The sequence below is a fragment of the Microcebus murinus genome, chromosome 1, assembly GCF_040939455.1.
Source record: "Microcebus murinus isolate Inina chromosome 1, M.murinus_Inina_mat1.0, whole genome shotgun sequence".
NCBI classification, from domain to species: domain Eukaryota; kingdom Metazoa; phylum Chordata; class Mammalia; order Primates; family Cheirogaleidae; genus Microcebus; species Microcebus murinus.
The window spans coordinates 27,626,436-27,645,558 of record NC_134104.1 but is presented as its reverse complement, the minus strand read 5'-3'; the positions used below and the strand labels follow the sequence as shown (position 1 = coordinate 27,645,558).

Genomic DNA, 19,123 nt, shown 5'->3' with positions numbered 1-19,123 from the left:
AGGGAAATAGTTTATGCATAAAAGTAGCAGTAAAAGATGAGATGTAAATCAAGCCTTTAACAATTGCATCAATGTGTCATTCTAAGAGATCCCCTACTTAAGTTCTGATTGTTATATTTCCCAATATTTGACAAAATGCATGATTTTGAGGGAAAAAAGTAAGCATTTTTTTTTTTTTTTTTTGAGATGTGGTCTCACTATGTTGCCCAGGCTGGAGTGCAGTGGCTATTCACAGGTATAATCAATCATGTCACATTGGAACCTCCAGCTCCTTAGCTCAAACAATCCTCCTGCCTCAGCCTCCCAAGTAGCTGAGACATTGTGCCCAGCAAAAGTTTTACATGTCCCCATGCCTCAAGTTTTCTAATGAAGTTAGACAAAAACAGTTAATTGTTTGATGAGATTACCATATAAAAACCAGAAAATAACTTCTTATTCACAAGCCTGTGAAAATAATTGCCTGTTTTATTTATTTTATCATCTAATGCTTAAGTTAAAAAGGGGTGGTGGTGGTAAGGATACCAAATTGATCAAGCAGAGAAAAAGAAGAGGTAGGGGTATATATGTGTGAGTGTGTGTGTGTGTGTGTGTGTAACATTTTGGCAATACTCAACTCTCATAAGCATTTAACTATTTCAGATGTTTAACATTTCTTTTCCTTTCTCAATTTTTGTGACATTCAGGCAAATGATCATTTTCTGTGAACACAGCTCAGATTTTGGCTGGATTGGCTATGGTTATGCAGTGGCACTTTTTGTTGTAGTCTTTTTGCAAACCCTGATCCTTCAGCAATATCAACGTTTTAACACACTCACCTCAGCAAAAATTAAAACAGCTGTAATTGGACTGATCTACAAAAAGGTAAAAAAATTCAAGGAATTCCCAATTTCTAAATGGACTGCCCCCTTATGCACTTTAAAATAAGGGGACTAGAAAAATAGGAGAGTATATTTAAAAGTTCTTAAGGTGTCCTTCATGTATGCATTTGTTTTACATTAAAAGAACTTTGACTCAATGTTGATTGCATTCTTTTCTCTATAGGGTTATTTCTCCCTATAGTCCCCACAACTTGTAGTCAGCCCTAATCCATGAAATGATTATCCTTGTCTCCTGTTATGTCACTTGCTTCACCTCCAGAAAGTGAATGGAATTGAATGTTTTACTGGTTGTCTATATTTATGCATTGATAAAATTTCCTCTTTGCACAATCATTTTCCTTCTATATACTACCTTTTTCTTCTCCCTCTGCCCAATCTACCTTATTTTTTCATACAACAAAGCCATCCTTTTCTATTCAATAATTGTTTGCTTTTCTTTTGTTCTAAGCCCTATCCCCCAAACTTGGCTGATTCTAATTCCTGGCATAACCGTAACATTTGCTTTGTCCTTTTTTCGAAAATAAAATTTTAAACACCACCTCTTTACCATCCAGAGCTTTTTATTTACGTCATAATTATTAACAATGAAAGATTTTACTTTCTCTCCTAATTATCAACCAATTATTCAATTAACAGGTGTGCTCCCCTGTAAATTGTGGATTCTTTAAGTTCTGGAATAGGAACTGATTTACCTATTATATCCTTATTGTATAAGACAGTGGCTTTTATAAATTTTTATAAAAGTTGGATGAATGAATGAATGAATGAATGAGTCCTTGTCTTCAAGAAATTGGAGGAAAGTGTCAGCATATGTAATAAATATGTGGAACTAAATGCAGATTTTATAAAAGATCAGATGTGCAGGAAATCTACAAAGATTGTAGTTAAGAAAGTTAAGAACATTTTCATATAGAAAGGAAGTCTTGAAATGGAGTGAGCTATAGAATGGGTATAAGTGAAAGGAAGTGTGACAATTTAGGCTGATCTGACAGGAAACATTTTAGGCCATTTCACCCTACTGGGCGAAAATGGGGGCATGGAGTGGTTTTAGAGATCCTAGAATGACCTGAGACCAACTGAGTCAGTAAATGGTAATTGAACTTGCAGCAGAGTAATTTATTAATAGCTCTGTAGAGCACAACCCAATACAAGGACAGGGTGGCTGACCCAGTCCTAATTCTAGAGGTAGTATATGAGAAATCCAAATAGGGAGGAAAGATAAGAGAAGATCTATGATTCAGTTTAAATACTAACACTAGTTTTTGATATACAGTCAATATGAAGCAGGATTTCATTCAGTGATAAAAGCATTGGAGTTTGGGTGTGAGATGTGGGTAGATTTACAAGCATAAAAGAGTAAACTTCCATATAAGTGTAAATGCACAAGAATGTGAACTTACAAGCATAAAAGGTGGAGCACAGGGGATTTTTAGGGCGATGAAACTACTCTGTATGGTACTGTAATAGTGAATACATGTCATTCATTATACACTAGTCCAAACCCACAGAATATACAACACCAAGAGTGGACCTGAATGTAAGCTATGGATTTTGGATGATAATGGTGTGTCAGTGTAGGTTCATCAGTTGCAGCAAATGGATCACTTTATGGGAGATGTTGATAATGAGGAAGCTATGCACATACAGTGCAGGGAATATATGGGAGCTCTCTGTACCTTTCTTTCAGTTTTGCTGTGAACATCAAACTGCTCTAAAAATACAGTCTTGTGTGGGAGCAGGAAGGTGTAATACCTTTCCTTGTCTATCATAAGGGTCACTCCTATAACAAAAGACAAGTTAACAAAAGAAGAATATAACAAATTTATTTAATCAAAGTTTCACATGATATGGGAGCCTTCAGAAAGAAAGACCCAAAGACCCTGGCAAACTGTCCATTTTTATGCTTAGGTTTGATGAAAAATGGACAGCCTTGTAGAAATGTGAGCGCTGACACACTTCTTGGTACACAAAGGAACTGAAGAATGCATTCTTATAGATGTTATGTGACCCTACCTTCAGGCCCACCATGTCTTGTGCTTCTGGTTGAAAATCATTGGGATAGGATTTTTAGGGTATTTCCAGCTCCACATTAAATGATATATATGACTTCCAGCTGGATGGTCAGAAAAGTTTCATGGTTAATATTGCATGATGTGGGTCTGAAGGATGAATTGCATGAGGTAAAGGTTCTGCTGTTGGAATACTATGGAAGAAAAAAGTACAGAAATTAGTACAAAGCTTGCTCAGATAATGGGGAGTAGATTAATTTGACTAGAAGCAATGTTTCATGTGTGGGATAGTGGGGAGAGATAGTAAAGGCAGAAGAGATTGCTTTTTAAAATCTTTTAGTAGAAGAACCTTTAAAGGTATATTGTAAAAATGTACTTTAATTTTATAGGAAATTGGGATCCGGTTAAGCCATAAAGTGGATGATGGGGACAAAAAGATTGAAAACAATTGGAGCTGGAAAGAAGGAGAGCCTTACAGCTGTGGCAGTAGCTCAGGAAACAAAGATATGAACTAGCGTCATGGCAGTGAGTCTAGAAACAAACACATAGATGTGAGGGAGAATGTGAAATTGCAAGATGAATTTTATCATCAGACGATAAAATGAAATAATAGTGTATTGAACTCAGTGATAATCAAGATATTTCCAGTAAATAGGAGGAGTTTGTAGGGCTTGGAACTATATCTGGTTCATCTGGATCTTCTTAGAGCATAATTGAATAAGTGAAACGAATTAAGTTTCGAAAATACATGAGTCACACAGTGATCCTTGTGTGAGTGTGTGTGCAAGCTAAAACTTACAGGATATGAAAATACCATAGAAAAGGAATCTAAAACTTGGATAGAAACTTTGAGTTTCTTAGAAAAAATGATTGTGATAATGATGTACCTTGGCTGATTTTTATTTTGATTGAAGAGTATGTAGAAACTCCCAAACTTCTTCCATTGTTTGAGATTTTAAAGATGGGCCTTTTCTTTTTATCTGAGTCACATTTTCTCTCTTTTATCAGATTTAAATACTTTCTATCAGACAATTCGAGAAATGTTGCACCATCCACTGTAATTGTGGTGCCTATTGCAATATTCTTTCAAATTGTTTCGTATAACAAAAGGCAGTTTAGATTGTATAATTTAGCAATAAATGGTAACTGTGTTGCCCTTCATAGCTTGTGAATTTTGTCTTTTATGAAAATGTAAAAGTTTATTTGGCAGAAAAAAATATTGAAAGAAAAATTGGTTCTCCTAATGTTAGAAATGGCATATACACAACATTCAATTATAGGATGACTTTTACCCTTCTATAATATTCTGAAAGTAACATTTTTTCTTTTAGTATTGTCAGAACACTTAACATGAGATCTATCATATTAACACATTATAAGAATAAAATACATTATTGTTTTCTATAATAAAATATACAGCAGGTCTCTACACCTTATTCATCTTATGTGGTTAATTGAAACTTTGTACTGGTTGACTAATAACTCCTCAATCTTTTCTCCCCCTCAGCCCCTGGTAACCAGCATTCCACTCATTGATTTTATAAATTTGACCATTTTAGATACATCATTTAAAATACATCATTCCAAATACTCATGCAGTGTTTGTCTTTCTGTGTCTGGCTTATTTAACATAGCATGATGCCCTTAAGGTTTATCCATGCTGTCACATATTGCAGAATTTCCTTCTTTCTTAAGGCTGAGTAGTCATTTCTTCAAAGAAGACATAACAGGGCCAACAGGTATATGAGACAATGCTCATCATCACTAATCATCATGCAAATGTAAATCAAAACCATGAGATATCATCTCACACCTGCTGGGATGGCATTATCAAAAAAAACAAAGGACAAGTCTTGGCAATAATGTGGAGAAACCAGAACCCTTGCACGCTCTTGGTAGGAATGCAAAATGGTCAGCCACTGTCGAAAACAATATTGAGGCTCCTCAAAAAATTAAACATAGAACTACTATGTCATCCAGCAATTCCACTTCTGGGTATATATACAAAAGAATTAAAATCAGGATCTGGAAGAGATATCTGCATTTCATGCTCATTGCATTCCTATTCATAAAATCCAAGATTTAAAAACAATGTAATCAATCAATAGATGAATGATAAAGAAAAGGTGATATATACATACAGTGGAATATTAATTAGCAATTAATTTTTAAAGATTATTTTCTCGTGTACATTGAAGAAAATGTGTATAATGCATAAATTTTGAAAGAGAAAATAACAACTGTCCATAATTCTAGAATCTAGAGATAAGCATTGATATATTTTCTTTCAATATTTTTTCCATACATACATACATATTTGGTACATACTGTTGTGTAATCTATTATTTACTTAGTAATATTTCATGAGAAATATATTGAGAAAGTACCTTTTGAATATAATTTTTTGTGATTTGCTTTTATATTTAATCTTTTATTTTTAAATATATTTATTCTTACATATATCCATATGTTTAAATAAATCCACAGACTTCATATATGCTATACTTTATTATTGTCATATTTTTCTTCTTTTTTCTTGCCCTCTTTCTCATTGCTTATCATCTTCACTCATAGCATATATATATATATTTTATTTTGGGTGAATTTCATTGTTTTCTAAAGTTTGGATGACATTGTAAGCACCTTTTTTTGAAATTTTCATTTTCCCTTGTGTGTTCAAAAATTGGACATCTCACCAATATATAACTCTAATTATACTTTTTAATGGTTACAAAATATTCTATCTGTGTCTGTAACCTTAATTTATTAAAATACTATGAGCAATATTTCAAAAAAAATCCTTCCCATGCAAGGATATCTGTGTTTTTGTCCTAAGAGTGGGATTTCCAAGGCTAAAGAGAGAGGGAAATAATTTTAATTTTAATGGGTTTTCCAAGTATTTTTCAAAAGGTCTTGAACAACTTATATTTCCAATGGACAGATATCAAAGTATGTTCTTCATACACTCTCATTAACCATTGCAACATTGTCATCTGACGCTAGGTATGACAAAGAGAACTGCTGCCAATCCTTCACCTCCATCCCTACCATTTTAGGATTATCTGTTTTGTTTTGATTTTTTCCCTGTCTGGTTGCTTATAAGGATTTCTTTTTAATTTCACCAAGATGATAGGAGGTGAAATTTTAACAAATTTGGTTAGTACTTCCTGGCTTTTTGGTTTAAAATATTCCATTCAGAGAAACTGTTTTCTATATTTTCTTTAATGATTTCTTCTCATTCTTTTCTTGGAAAATAACAGTATGTATATACATGTATATGTGTTTATATATTGTATATATGTATGTGTGTTTATATACATAGTGTGTGTGTGGTTTAAGTGCTATTATGTGCATAGATACACATTCAGTTGTAGAGATAGATGTAGATATAATGGTCTTATATATGATAGAAACTTAAACTCAGAGCAATTAGGTAACTCAACCAAAGCCATAAAGTTATTAAAGTGGAGGGCTAGTCTTGGAACTCATGCATTCTGCTCTAGAGACTGTGTTCTTTATTACTGTAAATAGTAAAGAAGTATAAATATAAATATATACCTTTATGTATACATTTATATTTTGTGTGTGTGTGTGTGTGTGTGTGTGTGTGTGTGTGTGTGTGTGTGATTTCCCAAACCTCTTCTCCATTCCTTAAATCTTTCCTTTCATTATTTCATTCTTTGAAATGTTTTCTCTAATTCCTGGAAAACATTTTTTAACTTATTTACCAGTTTACAAATTTCGTTTTATTGTAGCATCCATTTGGACTTTTGATAGATGCATTGTGTTTTTCAAAAATTTGACAGTTGTGCTTTCAGCTTGAAAACAAATTCTATTCATTTAGAGTAATACAATTCATTTTTGATGAATATCATATTTTTTATCTGTAAAGATGCAAGGACATATTCAGTTATTTTCTCATGTTTCTTGTAATACCTCTTTCCAAGAGGAGGGTATTTATTTGATTCCTTGGATAATTCAGTTAATTTGAAATACTCATTTTTTTAACATTCCCATAAAAACTAAATAGATATTTTTTAAAGAATAGGAGAAAAGAAGTTATATTTGTTTATAAGTTGGGAGTGGATTCTATTAGATCAATGGATTGCTCTTAAAAATTATTATAGCCTTACTAAAATGAAAAGTATAGCTCTTGGATTTCCATTGTTTTAATTCTTCTCATTAGTTGAATAGTAGCTTACTAGGGCGTAATTCAAAACCTACATTTGGAGGACATATGACATACAAATATAAGCTTAACTGTTATAGTGACTAAATATTTTTTCCTTTTTTTCCCCTCTTATGGCAGTAGTCATTCTGTTTTATCATCAGTTTAACTGTTCTCCTTACTAGTCAGTAGCAGAAATGTCTCTAATTTCTGGGCTGAAATGTAAACAATGTAGCCCTAGAGACTTGTGCTTACAGGGATGCTGATGTCTTATGAACTTACCAAGACGGGTATAGTCCCTCCACTGGACCCTATACCTCACCCCGACCTTGCATTAAATAGCCCTTCAGCCTGAAATTAGGCAATGTTACAGGTGTTCCACTGTGGGTCCTGCCTACTATATTCCAGATGAGCTTTTCCTTTGAATTATTAATTTATCAAATAATAGATTTCGAGTACCTCCTGTATCTGACTATCTTGTCTCTCTTTAAATCAATGTAGTGGAAATTCCATAAAGTTTTTGGTATGTGAATGCATATTTGCCTGGTTTCCAATAGAAATACAAATCCCCCAGTACTTTAACAGTTGTTTATATATTTCACTGGAAATTTTAAATGGGTGGATGATTAAACAAATGGATTTCTATCACCATCATTAGTAAGAAGTTACAGATACACATATTGGGATGTTGGATTCAATATGTAAATATTAAATAGCATGCACAGGTGGAAAGTACGAATTGGGCCTTTGAACAAAAGAAATATTTCCATCTGTTCCATGAAGCCTTTCCAATACTCTTATCCAAGTTCCCATGACCCTTATTAGCTGCTTCTACAGTTAGAATGGGCCTGTGTTTGTGTGTATGTAGCTCCACAGGTAGACTGTAATTACCTGGAAAATTGGAGCCATGTCTATTTTTAATTTTCCACAAATTTTAACTTAATACTATTCATCAGTATGCATTTGATATTCATTGATTCATTCATGTACTTTGTACTGGTAACATTGAGATGGTTTGGCATCCTGGAGATACAAATGGAGGGGAGCCTCAATCTATACAGAATAGATTTATTTTTGCAATTTTGTAATTAACAAGTTATAAAGAGTTATTTGCTTGGAAACCAAAATGTTACTCTCTACCAATATTCAAGGAATTCCAAAACTATGTAATTTGATCAATCATTATGTTTCTCACCTAAAAATTATCTTTTTATTTTTATGACCCCAAAACATAAATAACCTTGTATATTTTCATAAATGTATTAAAAGTAGACATTAAAACTTACCATTGTTTCATTAAAAGATGCCTCATAATCTATAGAACTCTAAAATATTTTGCTTCTTTTTTGGCAGTCCCTACTTTTGTCAAATGTTTCTCGAAAAAAGTTTTCTACTGGCCAAATTATTAACTTGATGTCAGCAGATGCCCAGCAGCTCATGGACTTCACAGCAAACCTCAATCTCCTCTGGTCAGGCCCTTTTCAAATTCTGATGGCCATATATCTCCTTTGGCAAGAGCTGGGTTCAGCAGTATTAGCAGGGGTGGCTGTCCTTGTGTTCGTTATACCAATAAATGCATTAGCTGCAACTAGAGTAAAAAAGCTGAAGGTAAGAAAATGACTGTCTCATGTTACATGTTTCAAACAGAAACTGAGTTTTCTGACTTGAGTCAACAGTGACATCAAGCTAATTCTGTATATATGGAAAATAGAGGTTATAAATGGAAGCCACCCAAATTTGCCATTCACACATTCATTTAACCAGAAATGATTGGGCAGCCAGCCTGTGCCAGGAACTGTTCTGGGCAGAGGAATACATCAGCAAGAACTGACAGGTTCCAGCTCTCATGGGACTAGTGGGGAACACAGGCAACAAGCAATTAAATATATATATAACATAATACCCTTTGGCAATCTGTATATGAAGAAAAATAAGTAAGGATAAGATGATAGATGATCAAAGAGTGCCATTTTACGTACAGGGGAAGGAGAGTCCTCAGGAAGGAAATGGCATATCAACAGGTTAAAGCAGTAATTCATGTGGATGTCTGAAGAAAAGATATATCAAGCAGAGGGAATGGTATGCATGCAGCCTGAAGGTAGGGGTATGCCTCAATCTCTGCAGAGTGGACTGCATGCAGCAAGTGCACAGTAAATGCTTCACTGATTTAATTTTAATATTTTTCCTTTACATTCAGTCAATCATTCATGTTACTATCAATATGTGCTTTGACCTCCCACCATGTATCAGACAGTGTGCACTATGATGTATTCGTAGGAATGGAGAAACAGCACAGCTTACTGTACTGCAGGAAATCACACTGAGATAAGACATACGATTTAACATGTTAAACTAACATACGCAGGCACAAATGTATTGTTTACGAAACCATATTTCATTATTTTAAATGCATCAAATATTAGCAATATATGTGTATTGATCTGGAAATGTCTTAATCATATATTAGGGGAAAAATCATATTAAAGAAATATATATGTGTATATTAATATATACATCTGTGTATGTATATCATGCACATATGTATTTATATAATTAATCCAATTTTTAAGATGTGACTATACCTCTGTACATGTGTATGATAAAGATAAATATTAATAAATGAAGATACATAGCTATAAATGTATTAGTATAAGCATAGAAGTAATCTAGAGAGAAAGCAGCAGTCTTTTATTAATAAAAATAAAAATATTAATAAAAATTGCTATGGAATGGAATTAGACAGAAGGAAGTTTTTTTATTTGATACATTTAAGTGATAAAAAACACTTTCTGTTATATTTTTCTGAAATTTTCAAAGATGATTGATATTTAAGATAAAAACTAGAAAATAGTATATAATTATGAAGGAGAAGTATTAAAGACACTAGGGTTTAGAATAACAGTTTTGCTTATAATTATAATGAATCCCTTTAATCTAGTTTTTTTAAAAAATTCTGGATTTTAAATAAGGCCACTTAAAGTCAAATTACTAGAAATGGAAATACATTTTTGAAACTTTAATCTAGAGTCTCAGAACCTTCATAGAGATTTCAATATTATGTGCAAATATATGAAATAGAAAATTCACGTTTAAATAATGCAAATAATGTTATCAGTGTTAATGTGTTCTTCATAAGACATATAAACACTTACTTTTACATATAACATTAAGTGGCAATGTTTGTGGAAGAAACCCTTAAGAAGCAATACCCAAACAATAAGTATAAATATTATGATAATTGTTAAATATTTGAATAAATATGCAACAATTAGATAGTATTTATAAAAAGAAAACAGCTGGTATTTGAAATATACATTTTAATTATTCTAATTCCCAAAGAACTAATCTAATATATAGAGAGCCTTATTATTATTCCTGTGACACTTCTGTTATAAATATATACATATATATATAAATAGCTGATAGAGTTTTTGGAAATTTATTCTATTTTAATAGAATAGGTGGGTGTTATAAGTAGGTTATAGTTACCTAGTTATAACTATTTTCCAACATTATCAATAGAATAATATTGTGTATGTATTGTAAGATGTTTTTCTCAACTAAATCTTATATAAAATAGAGAAAATAGACTATATTTAGGAAGTAGCTATAGCCATACAAGTAAAAGTATTACCAATTTTGTCAAATATGCTTTTGTTTTCTTTCCATTAAATAGAAAAGCCAAAAAAAGAACAAAGATAAACAGATAAAACTACTCAAAGAAATCTTACATGGAATTAAGGTAATATATATAAAAGGGATATGCCTTTGAATTGACTAGAGTATAGCAATAATTAGTCAATAACTATAGTTTGTACTATTCTCAATATTGCAAAATGACAATACATGTATAATTGTTGGGTGGGGGTTTCAGATTGCAGATATGTAGTAATCCTTATTGCTAAGATAGCATTTAAATGCAAAGCCAAATAAAATGCAGGCATCCCTTTTTTGTTTGCCACCCAACAACTAAATACAAATATCCTAAAAGACACAAAATGTTATTTATTTTAAGGAATAATGTGGGAAGAGATGAGATGAAGCAGGCAAGAAATGCAATAACCTTGCCATGATTATAAAGGCAGATTTATTTATATGGGGGAAGTGATGAGATGTCATTTGGCTTTTTTTATGTGGGAATACAAATGACCATATAAATTCTATTCTACAAATTATATGTTGCAAATTATTTTTTCCTTGGTAAAGCTACCTCATCCATGCCACTAATATTTTCTCTGCAGTCAAATGAGTGAAACCTCATGAACTTTTATATACATAATTTCAAATTCTATTGCACCTAGATTATGCCGCATCACATTTTTCTAAGGGGCAAAATTTACAAAGCCCACATGACAATTCTTTTTGGCTTTGTCAATGGCATTGGTAATCCCCTCTATCTGGTGCATCTGTTATTATATACACAGTATGTACCCACCATATGTACACACTGATTCACCTTACAATCAATAAAGCTTCTTCTGTATTGTGCTATGCAGAACTTTCACAAAATTGTAACTTACTAAAGTGAAAGAGATTGTTATATTGAAGAAGCCTGGAAAAGATACTGATATCCACTTATTCATATGAAATTCAGTAGCCTAAGTAGCTCTGAAATTTACCTTGAATTATTTAATAAGGTCATACACTCCAAACTAATATGATTCTAATGCAACTCTCAGTGGTTAATTGATAGACCTTGCATCCAAAAAATGTAAACCAATGTAATGCTTATAAGTTTTAAATATTGATATTCATAAAAGAAAATTTGTATTATTAATAGGACTAGTACATTGTAGTTGAAATAGCAGAATGTGTCCTTAAGATCTGAGCAAAGTCCAAGGCTTCACATAGTAGTCTCAGCAAAGAACATGCTAGAAAATTGTTAGAGGTGCAAATGGCAATGAGGGCAACTTAAAAGTGAGAGCAGTCAGTATCTGTGGGGTCTGATAACATGTGTTATAAAGCCTCTCTTGGATAATACTGAGAATTTCTACTATTTATGTGTGAAATGCTGTACTTACCACGTTATATCTATTTCTTCATATAATTCTTATAAACCCCAAGAAAAAATATTTCTCATTCCTATTTTACAAATTAGGTAACAAAGGCACTGAGCAGCTAAGCATCATGACTAAGTGTACAGAGACAGAGTATATTAAGGTTTGAGAGAGAGAGAGAGAGATTTATTTTAAGGAATTGCTTCATCTGATTGTGGGGGCTGGTGAGTCTGAACTCTGTAGAACAGGCCTGCAGACTGGAAATTCTGCAAGAGTTGATGCTGCAGTCTTCAGTCTGGAGGCAGAATTCTTTCTTCTTTAGGGGACCTCAGTCTTTTCTCTTAAGGCCTTCACTTGATTTGATGTGGCCCACCCATATGATAGCTTACAAATCTACATAGCTCAGAATTTACTGATTTAAATTTAATCACATCAAATAAATACCTTCACAGCAACATCTAGACTGACTGGTACTTGACCAAACAACTGGGCACCATAGCCCACTTAAGTAGACACATACAATTAAGCATCACAAAGAGATAGAGCTGGAATTTGAACATAGGTCTATCTCATTCTAAAATGTTTGTCAGAGCCATTATATGATCCTGCTTCCCCCTATTTTTTGTCTCAGAAAACTGTTCATGATCTCAAAATACCAATCACCTTTCAGAGGATAGTTTAAAGTCCCATGACATCTCTCTTGAAGAAATTGGGAAGCCCAGGACAAAGTTTAGCTATGAAGAAATGGGGAGTAGACAGAAATGAGGAGTTGGACCAGTAGGAAGAGTGACAGAATTGAGCTAGGCAGAAACTGCTATGGAGCTTGTGCCTGGAGCTGGAATGTTACCAGAGTCTGGCTCAGAAATAAGTTATGAGGGGTGCAAGGGACATAAGGCTGGAGGATGATGATTTCTTCCTCCTGCCCAGCACCTAGCCTCCAAAAAATCATAACTCAAGGAAATATTTTGACTTAAGTAGAAACAATTTACTTTTATTTATGAGTGTACCATCATTTTTTACCTTCACTATCGTATATATGTGAGTGTGGTATGTATTTGTATGTGTGCATTTTATTCTTCTGCGGTATCGATTACCAAATAATCACCATTTGACTCTTTTACAGATCCTCAAGCTTTATGCTTGGGAACCCTTCTATCAAAATAAGATTATTGAAATTCGAGATGAGGAATTGGAATTTCAAAAATCAGCTAGATATCTTACTGTATTTTCTAGGTTGGCGTTAACTTGCATTCCGTTTTTGGTGAGTGTATAATAATTTCCTGCTTTGATTTTCAAATTGGATTTACAGATTCACCTCCAAATTATTTAGAATTAATGTGTGGAAAGTGAATGTTCTATAGATGAATTAAAATTTTCAGGAAATACATTTATTAATTTATGTAGATTAGAGAACAAAAGATTTAAAGAAGGGGAAATATGTGTTTCATTGGTCTGTATTTTTTACATATAATAAGATTTTACTCTGTAGATTTCTCACAGATTGAAAATATCCTATATTTTGAAAAAATACTATCTACATTTCAGAGTTTCATTCCAGCTCCAAAGTTTAATTAATCCCTTTTAAGCAGAACCCCAGGCTGCTTTATATGGAGTTGGGAAGGCAAGTAACATTTATTGAATGTTTTTACTGCATACAAGGCAAGTTATCTACATAGCCTTATTTCATTCTCACAATAATAAGGTATTATTTTCCTCATTTCAAAAGAGTAAATGGGCCGGGCAAGGTGGCTCATGCCTGTAATCCTAGCACTCTGGGAGGCCGAGGCGGGCGGATTGCTCGAGGTCAGGAGTTCGAAACCAGCCTGAGCAAGAGCGAGACCCTGTCTTTACCATAAATAGAAAGAAATTAATTTGCCAACTAATATATATAGAAAAGATTAGCCGGGCATGGTGGCGCATGCCTGTAGTCCCAGCTACTCGGGAGGCTGAGGCAGTAGGATCACTCGAGCCCAGGAGTTTGAGGTTGCTGTGAGCTAGGCTGACGCCACAGCACTCACTCTAGCCTGAGCAACAAAGCGAGACTCTGTCTCAAAAAAAAAAAAAACAAAAAAAAAGGAGGAAATGGAAGTCCATAGTAGTTTGAAAATATCTTCAAAGTTAAAGAATATATATTTAGAGGTGAATTGATATGAAGTAAGCTTATTTTCTATTATACCATGTAAACATATCGAATCCCATGCTGTTTAGAGTATAAATTGCCTTAGGATATGAAGCGGTGGGCAAAAGCCAAAGGATAGGCAAGCCACATATAACTGAAGCATAATTTTTAAACAAAGTTACCAGTCCAGGAGATGATGAGGGTCAAGGAAAGTACTATATGTCTCCCTTGATAATTTAAAATATTATTTTGTTTCATTTAAACATGTATTATTGAAGTGCAAGCAATATTTACATTTGGAATACTTTGGTGAAAATGTCCAAGAAGCATTTGCTGAAGCCAGTACTGTATACATGATAGTCAATATGCTCTCATGCATGAGTGAACTTTTCTGCCTTTTGAAAATGAAACTCATAAGAGCAAATATAAGTCTTATCGGCCATGATTTATTCATATATTTTTCAGTTAATTTAATGACACAAGGAAAACATGATTATTACATACAAGTCAGAATGTATGCACACACAACTGGAAAATAAGTTTACATAAAACTTCTGCTTTTAAAGGAAAAATGAACTGATACACAATTTAAATGGGAACAACAACTCTAGTAAAAATATGACACATCTTATAACAAAGAGCTGGACCACACAGTCTCAAGGATGTCATTGTCCAAGATACACAATTTTATGATCTGTACTAAATATACATTTTATGTTCTTCAGCAAGAGTACTGAATCTCAGTAAACAAAACAATAGTATTGAGATTGTTTTGTAATTTGGAGGACTGTAACTCATAATATTGTTATCTGTAAATATTTGAAGTAAATAACATATCTCTATTTTTTTAGGTGTCCCTGGTGACCTTTCGTGTCTATTTCTTACTGGATGAAGAAAACATTTTAACAGCTACTAAAGTGTTCACATCTATGTCTTTGTTTAATATTTTAAGAATTCCTCTGTTTGAATTACCACAGGTGATCTCAACAGTGGTCCAGGTACATTCAGAGTACCTTAAACTAAGAATCGTTCCTCTATGGAAATCTATCTATGCTTTAAGTTGTTTTATTTCTTTGCCTTTTTCTTCATATTATTTCACCTTTTGTGGTTATTTAACACTGCATTCAAAATTAGTCTCCCTGAATCAATGAGTAATAAAGAGCATTATAGAATGGGAGAAATCCTGTCTTCCCTGCTTGTGCTTTTTTCCCTACCAATGTGACTTTTAACTATTTCAATACATTCTATTGCTTTGCTTGCTAAGTGTTAGTTTCTTTCACTTACCTTTTTAAAAGCTGATGTTAGCCACTATGCCATCATAGCATTCATTTTCTGTTTTCCACTAAAAATTTATAATTAGGCAATTTGTATAAAACTGCATCAAATGTTTCCCCAGAATTTAGCAGCATTTCACCTCCACTGAATGAATAATCAGGGAGAAAAAAGCATTGATAGTATCAGACTGCCAGTAAGTCACTCTGTGACATGCCTTGCTCAGCCTGCTTTTAGTCCTAAGCTCCAATCCCTGGATCCTATTTAGCCACTGTATACATTGGTCGTTGCTAAACCACAGGGAATCCAAAAAAGTTACTTTCCTGGTCCTTTTGTCCTGAGATTTTCAGTTAAATGTTTTGCATGTCAGGTTTGTGTTGTCTGGGCATCCTCCATTGAATTCTTTTCCTCAAGTCTGGATTCATAAACAAAGTGAATCTTTGTTTATTGGAATCAGCTCTAAGATCTAAGTTTGCCTTTATTTTTCATTATTATTTGAATAAAGAATAACATAATTGAATAGTAAAAGCCAAGTAAGCCATTTTTGTTACATCATACTCTTTTCATATTTTTTTTACTTATAATAACCAACAGAGGGCATAGAAGATCCATTGATATGATGCTTTTAACACTTGATTTCACAGAACACTCTCTAAAGAAAATGTCAGTTATTAGAGTAACAGTTTTGTTTTGCTTTTGAAATTCAAATCTAGATAAAGGGATGGTTTTTCAAAGTGTTATCCAACTCCTAGTGGTACACTGCTGCCTTTGCTTAATAAATAAGAAGACTAATTTTTCAAAATAAAAAAAACCCCAGTGTATGTACTAATATGAATGACACTTTTGATTAAAAACTGCAATATAATATCAGTCAATGGAAGTCTCTCAGTTCAAAGTAAATTTAAATGTACTAGAAATTTCATGTAAGTTAATTTCAGGAAAAATGTGATTATTTATCCTAATAGTAGTTAAACATTTTATAGCTATTTTACTGTAAATGAATATTATTCTTGCCAAGTCATGGTTTTGTTTATCATTAGCAGCAGAATTAATTCATCAATCTTAAAATTGCTTTTAGAACCTAATCTTTCTAAACCACAATGAAATATCACTTCGTACCTATTAGGATGGCTATTATCAAGAAGTCAAAAGGTCACAAATGTTGGCAAGGATGTGAAGAGAAGGGAATGTGGGAACTTTTATGTACTACTGGTTAAAATGTAAATTAGCACAGTTATTATGGAAAAAAGTATGGAGGTTCCACAAAAAATTCAAAATAGAAGTACCGTGGGATTCAGCGATCTTACTTCTGGGTATATACATAATGGTAATAAAATCACTATCTTGAAAAGACATATGCACTCCCATGTTCATTACAGCATAATTCAGTAGCCAAAATATAAAATCAACCTGTGTCAATTGACAGATAAATGGATAAAAAAAATGTGGTAAACACACGCACACACACAACATTTCAGCCTTCATAAAGCATATCCTGCCATTTGTGACAACATAGCAGAATATTATACTAAGTGAAATAAGCCAGACACAGAAAGACAAATACATGTGGAATCTAAAAAAGTATAACTTATAGAAGCAGAAAAAGAATAGTAGTTACCAGGGATTGAGGGTGAGGTGGGAGAAATGGGGAGATGTTGATCAAAGATGTTGATCAAATTTCAGCTACAAGATGAGTAAGTTCTGGAGACTTAAGTATATCACAGTGCCTATGGTTAGTAATAATGTATTTTATACTTAAAAATACCTAAGAAGAGTAGATGCTAAGTATTCTCGCCACACACAAGGAAAAAAGGTAACTGTGAGGTTATGGGTATGTTAATTAGCTTGATTGTGGTCACCATTTCCAAATATATATCAAAACATGTTGTACACCTTAAGTATATGCAATTTTTGTCAATTTTACCTCACTAAATCTGGAAAACACTAATCTTTCTATAATTATTGATTAAGCAATTATAGTTTTTCTAGGATAACAAGGAAGAATTTTTGTTTCTTCTCATACTTTCCAGCATAGATGACATTAGTTTTGATCTTTGACACTTGAAACTACTCTTTCTCATTAGGGATAAACTTACTTACAACATTAAAACAATTTAAACTATGTCTGCTATATTTATATCAATATCTTCAATTTGCATTGAAAAATTTTGAGCAGTCTGTCAATCACAATAAACAGGTTAAGTTCTACTTGAACCTCAAATAAATTTCATTTATGTTTACTTTGATAGACAAGAATATCATTGGATCGTTTGGAAGACTTTCTCAATGATGAGGAGCTTCTTCCTCAAAATATTGAAACAAACTACATAGGAGGTCAGCACTTTCTCTTTGCATTCAATGTTTATTTCCCTTCGGAATTGAAGGTAATTAGTTCTAAAATGCATCATTGTACTTGTTTTTCTTCCTAGATCATGCCATTGGTTTTACAAATGCTTCTTTCTCCTGGGATAAAACAGGGATTCCAGTACTAAAAGAGTAAGTTGTGATTTGGAGAAAATTTTTTTTAGATTTTAATATTGGGTTCTATAATGCTCCATATTTTTATTTCTTTGAATTTTCTAATAAGATAACTATATTTAAATTAATAAGACTTTTTAAAACTTCTCACTGCACCTTACATTTTCATGGTGATTTTACTGTCCTATTTTCATTTCTTTTGTCTGCAGCACTAGATTGTTCATTTGTCTGCATTTTGGAAGGCTAGTTATTTATAGAAGAATGTGAAAAGCAACAATTTCAGGGATGACCCTCAGTGCTGTGTAAAAGTGACTTACCTAGGAATATACATTGAAAACAACTGTTACAAGTATCTCCTATATCATCTCTCTCCTTTTCTTGTCATGCAGCTTGAACATAAAGATTCCAGAAGGAGCTTTAGTGGCTGTGGTAGGGCCAGTTGGGTCTGGAAAATCATCTGTGCTTTCTGCCATTCTGGGAGAAATGGAGAAACTTACAGGAGTTGTCCAAAGAAAGGTAAAAACAACAATATGTTCTTTCAATATTTCCTGGTGTAAAAGGCTATAACTAACTCATCATTAGTGCCCAGAAGAATTTATTAAATTAAACTGAAGATGAAAGTATTTAATGGGCATTTCTAGTTTATAAGAAACATTTCAATTTCCATAGAAATCGATTAACTATGGATGGATTAAGAACAGAATTCTGTCTGCCAAATACTTCAGCAAATCATTTATGAATGCTTATGGTAATTGTTTGATGTTATTAACTGAATTGCAACCAATTATAGAGAAATGAATGTGATTTATATTGTAATTTTGTTGGGTTTCTAATTATCATTCAGCAAGGTTCCCTAAGTAATTACAGCCATTCCATTTCTAAGAAGTCTTATAGCTGCTCAGGGGTAGGATCTTTCACCTATAAGAAACCGCAGAAAAATAATAATATAAATAACTTACATCTAAGAATCAGCCTATAGTGGACTGTGGGGAGGCCTACTCTTGGCTAATTGTTTTATTCTTAAAAATCAATAAGAATAAAAAATTCAACAAAATCTTAATTAGTTGTTTCCTAGGCTACTCAATGAGTTTTTCCTTACAGTCCAATCCACCCTTTTCACCTGTGACAAGATGGAGATGCTCTATGTATCTGCGATCAGTTTCTCTTCACACAACTTGTTTTTTCCTCTCTGGGAAAAATCA

The 19,123-nt window shown here is 32.9% G+C and overlaps 1 protein-coding gene across 1 annotated transcript in view; it reads left to right on the top strand.

Moving 5' to 3' along the window:
* LOC105883091 (multidrug resistance-associated protein 1-like) overlaps nt 1-19,123 on the top strand; it is a 79,177-nt gene that overhangs the window by 19,212 nt on the left and 40,842 nt on the right. Inside the window, exons 5-12 of the mRNA XM_020284744.2 lie at nt 684-861; nt 8,409-8,663; nt 10,732-10,797; nt 13,176-13,313; nt 15,023-15,169; nt 17,693-17,777; nt 17,873-17,939; nt 18,311-18,437. Of these exons, the coding sequence (XP_020140333.2) occupies nt 684-861; nt 8,409-8,663; nt 10,732-10,797; nt 13,176-13,313; nt 15,023-15,169; nt 17,693-17,777; nt 17,873-17,939; nt 18,311-18,437 (1,063 nt within the window). The remainder of the gene's footprint in view (nt 1-683; nt 862-8,408; nt 8,664-10,731; nt 10,798-13,175; nt 13,314-15,022; nt 15,170-17,692; nt 17,778-17,872; nt 17,940-18,310; nt 18,438-19,123) is intronic.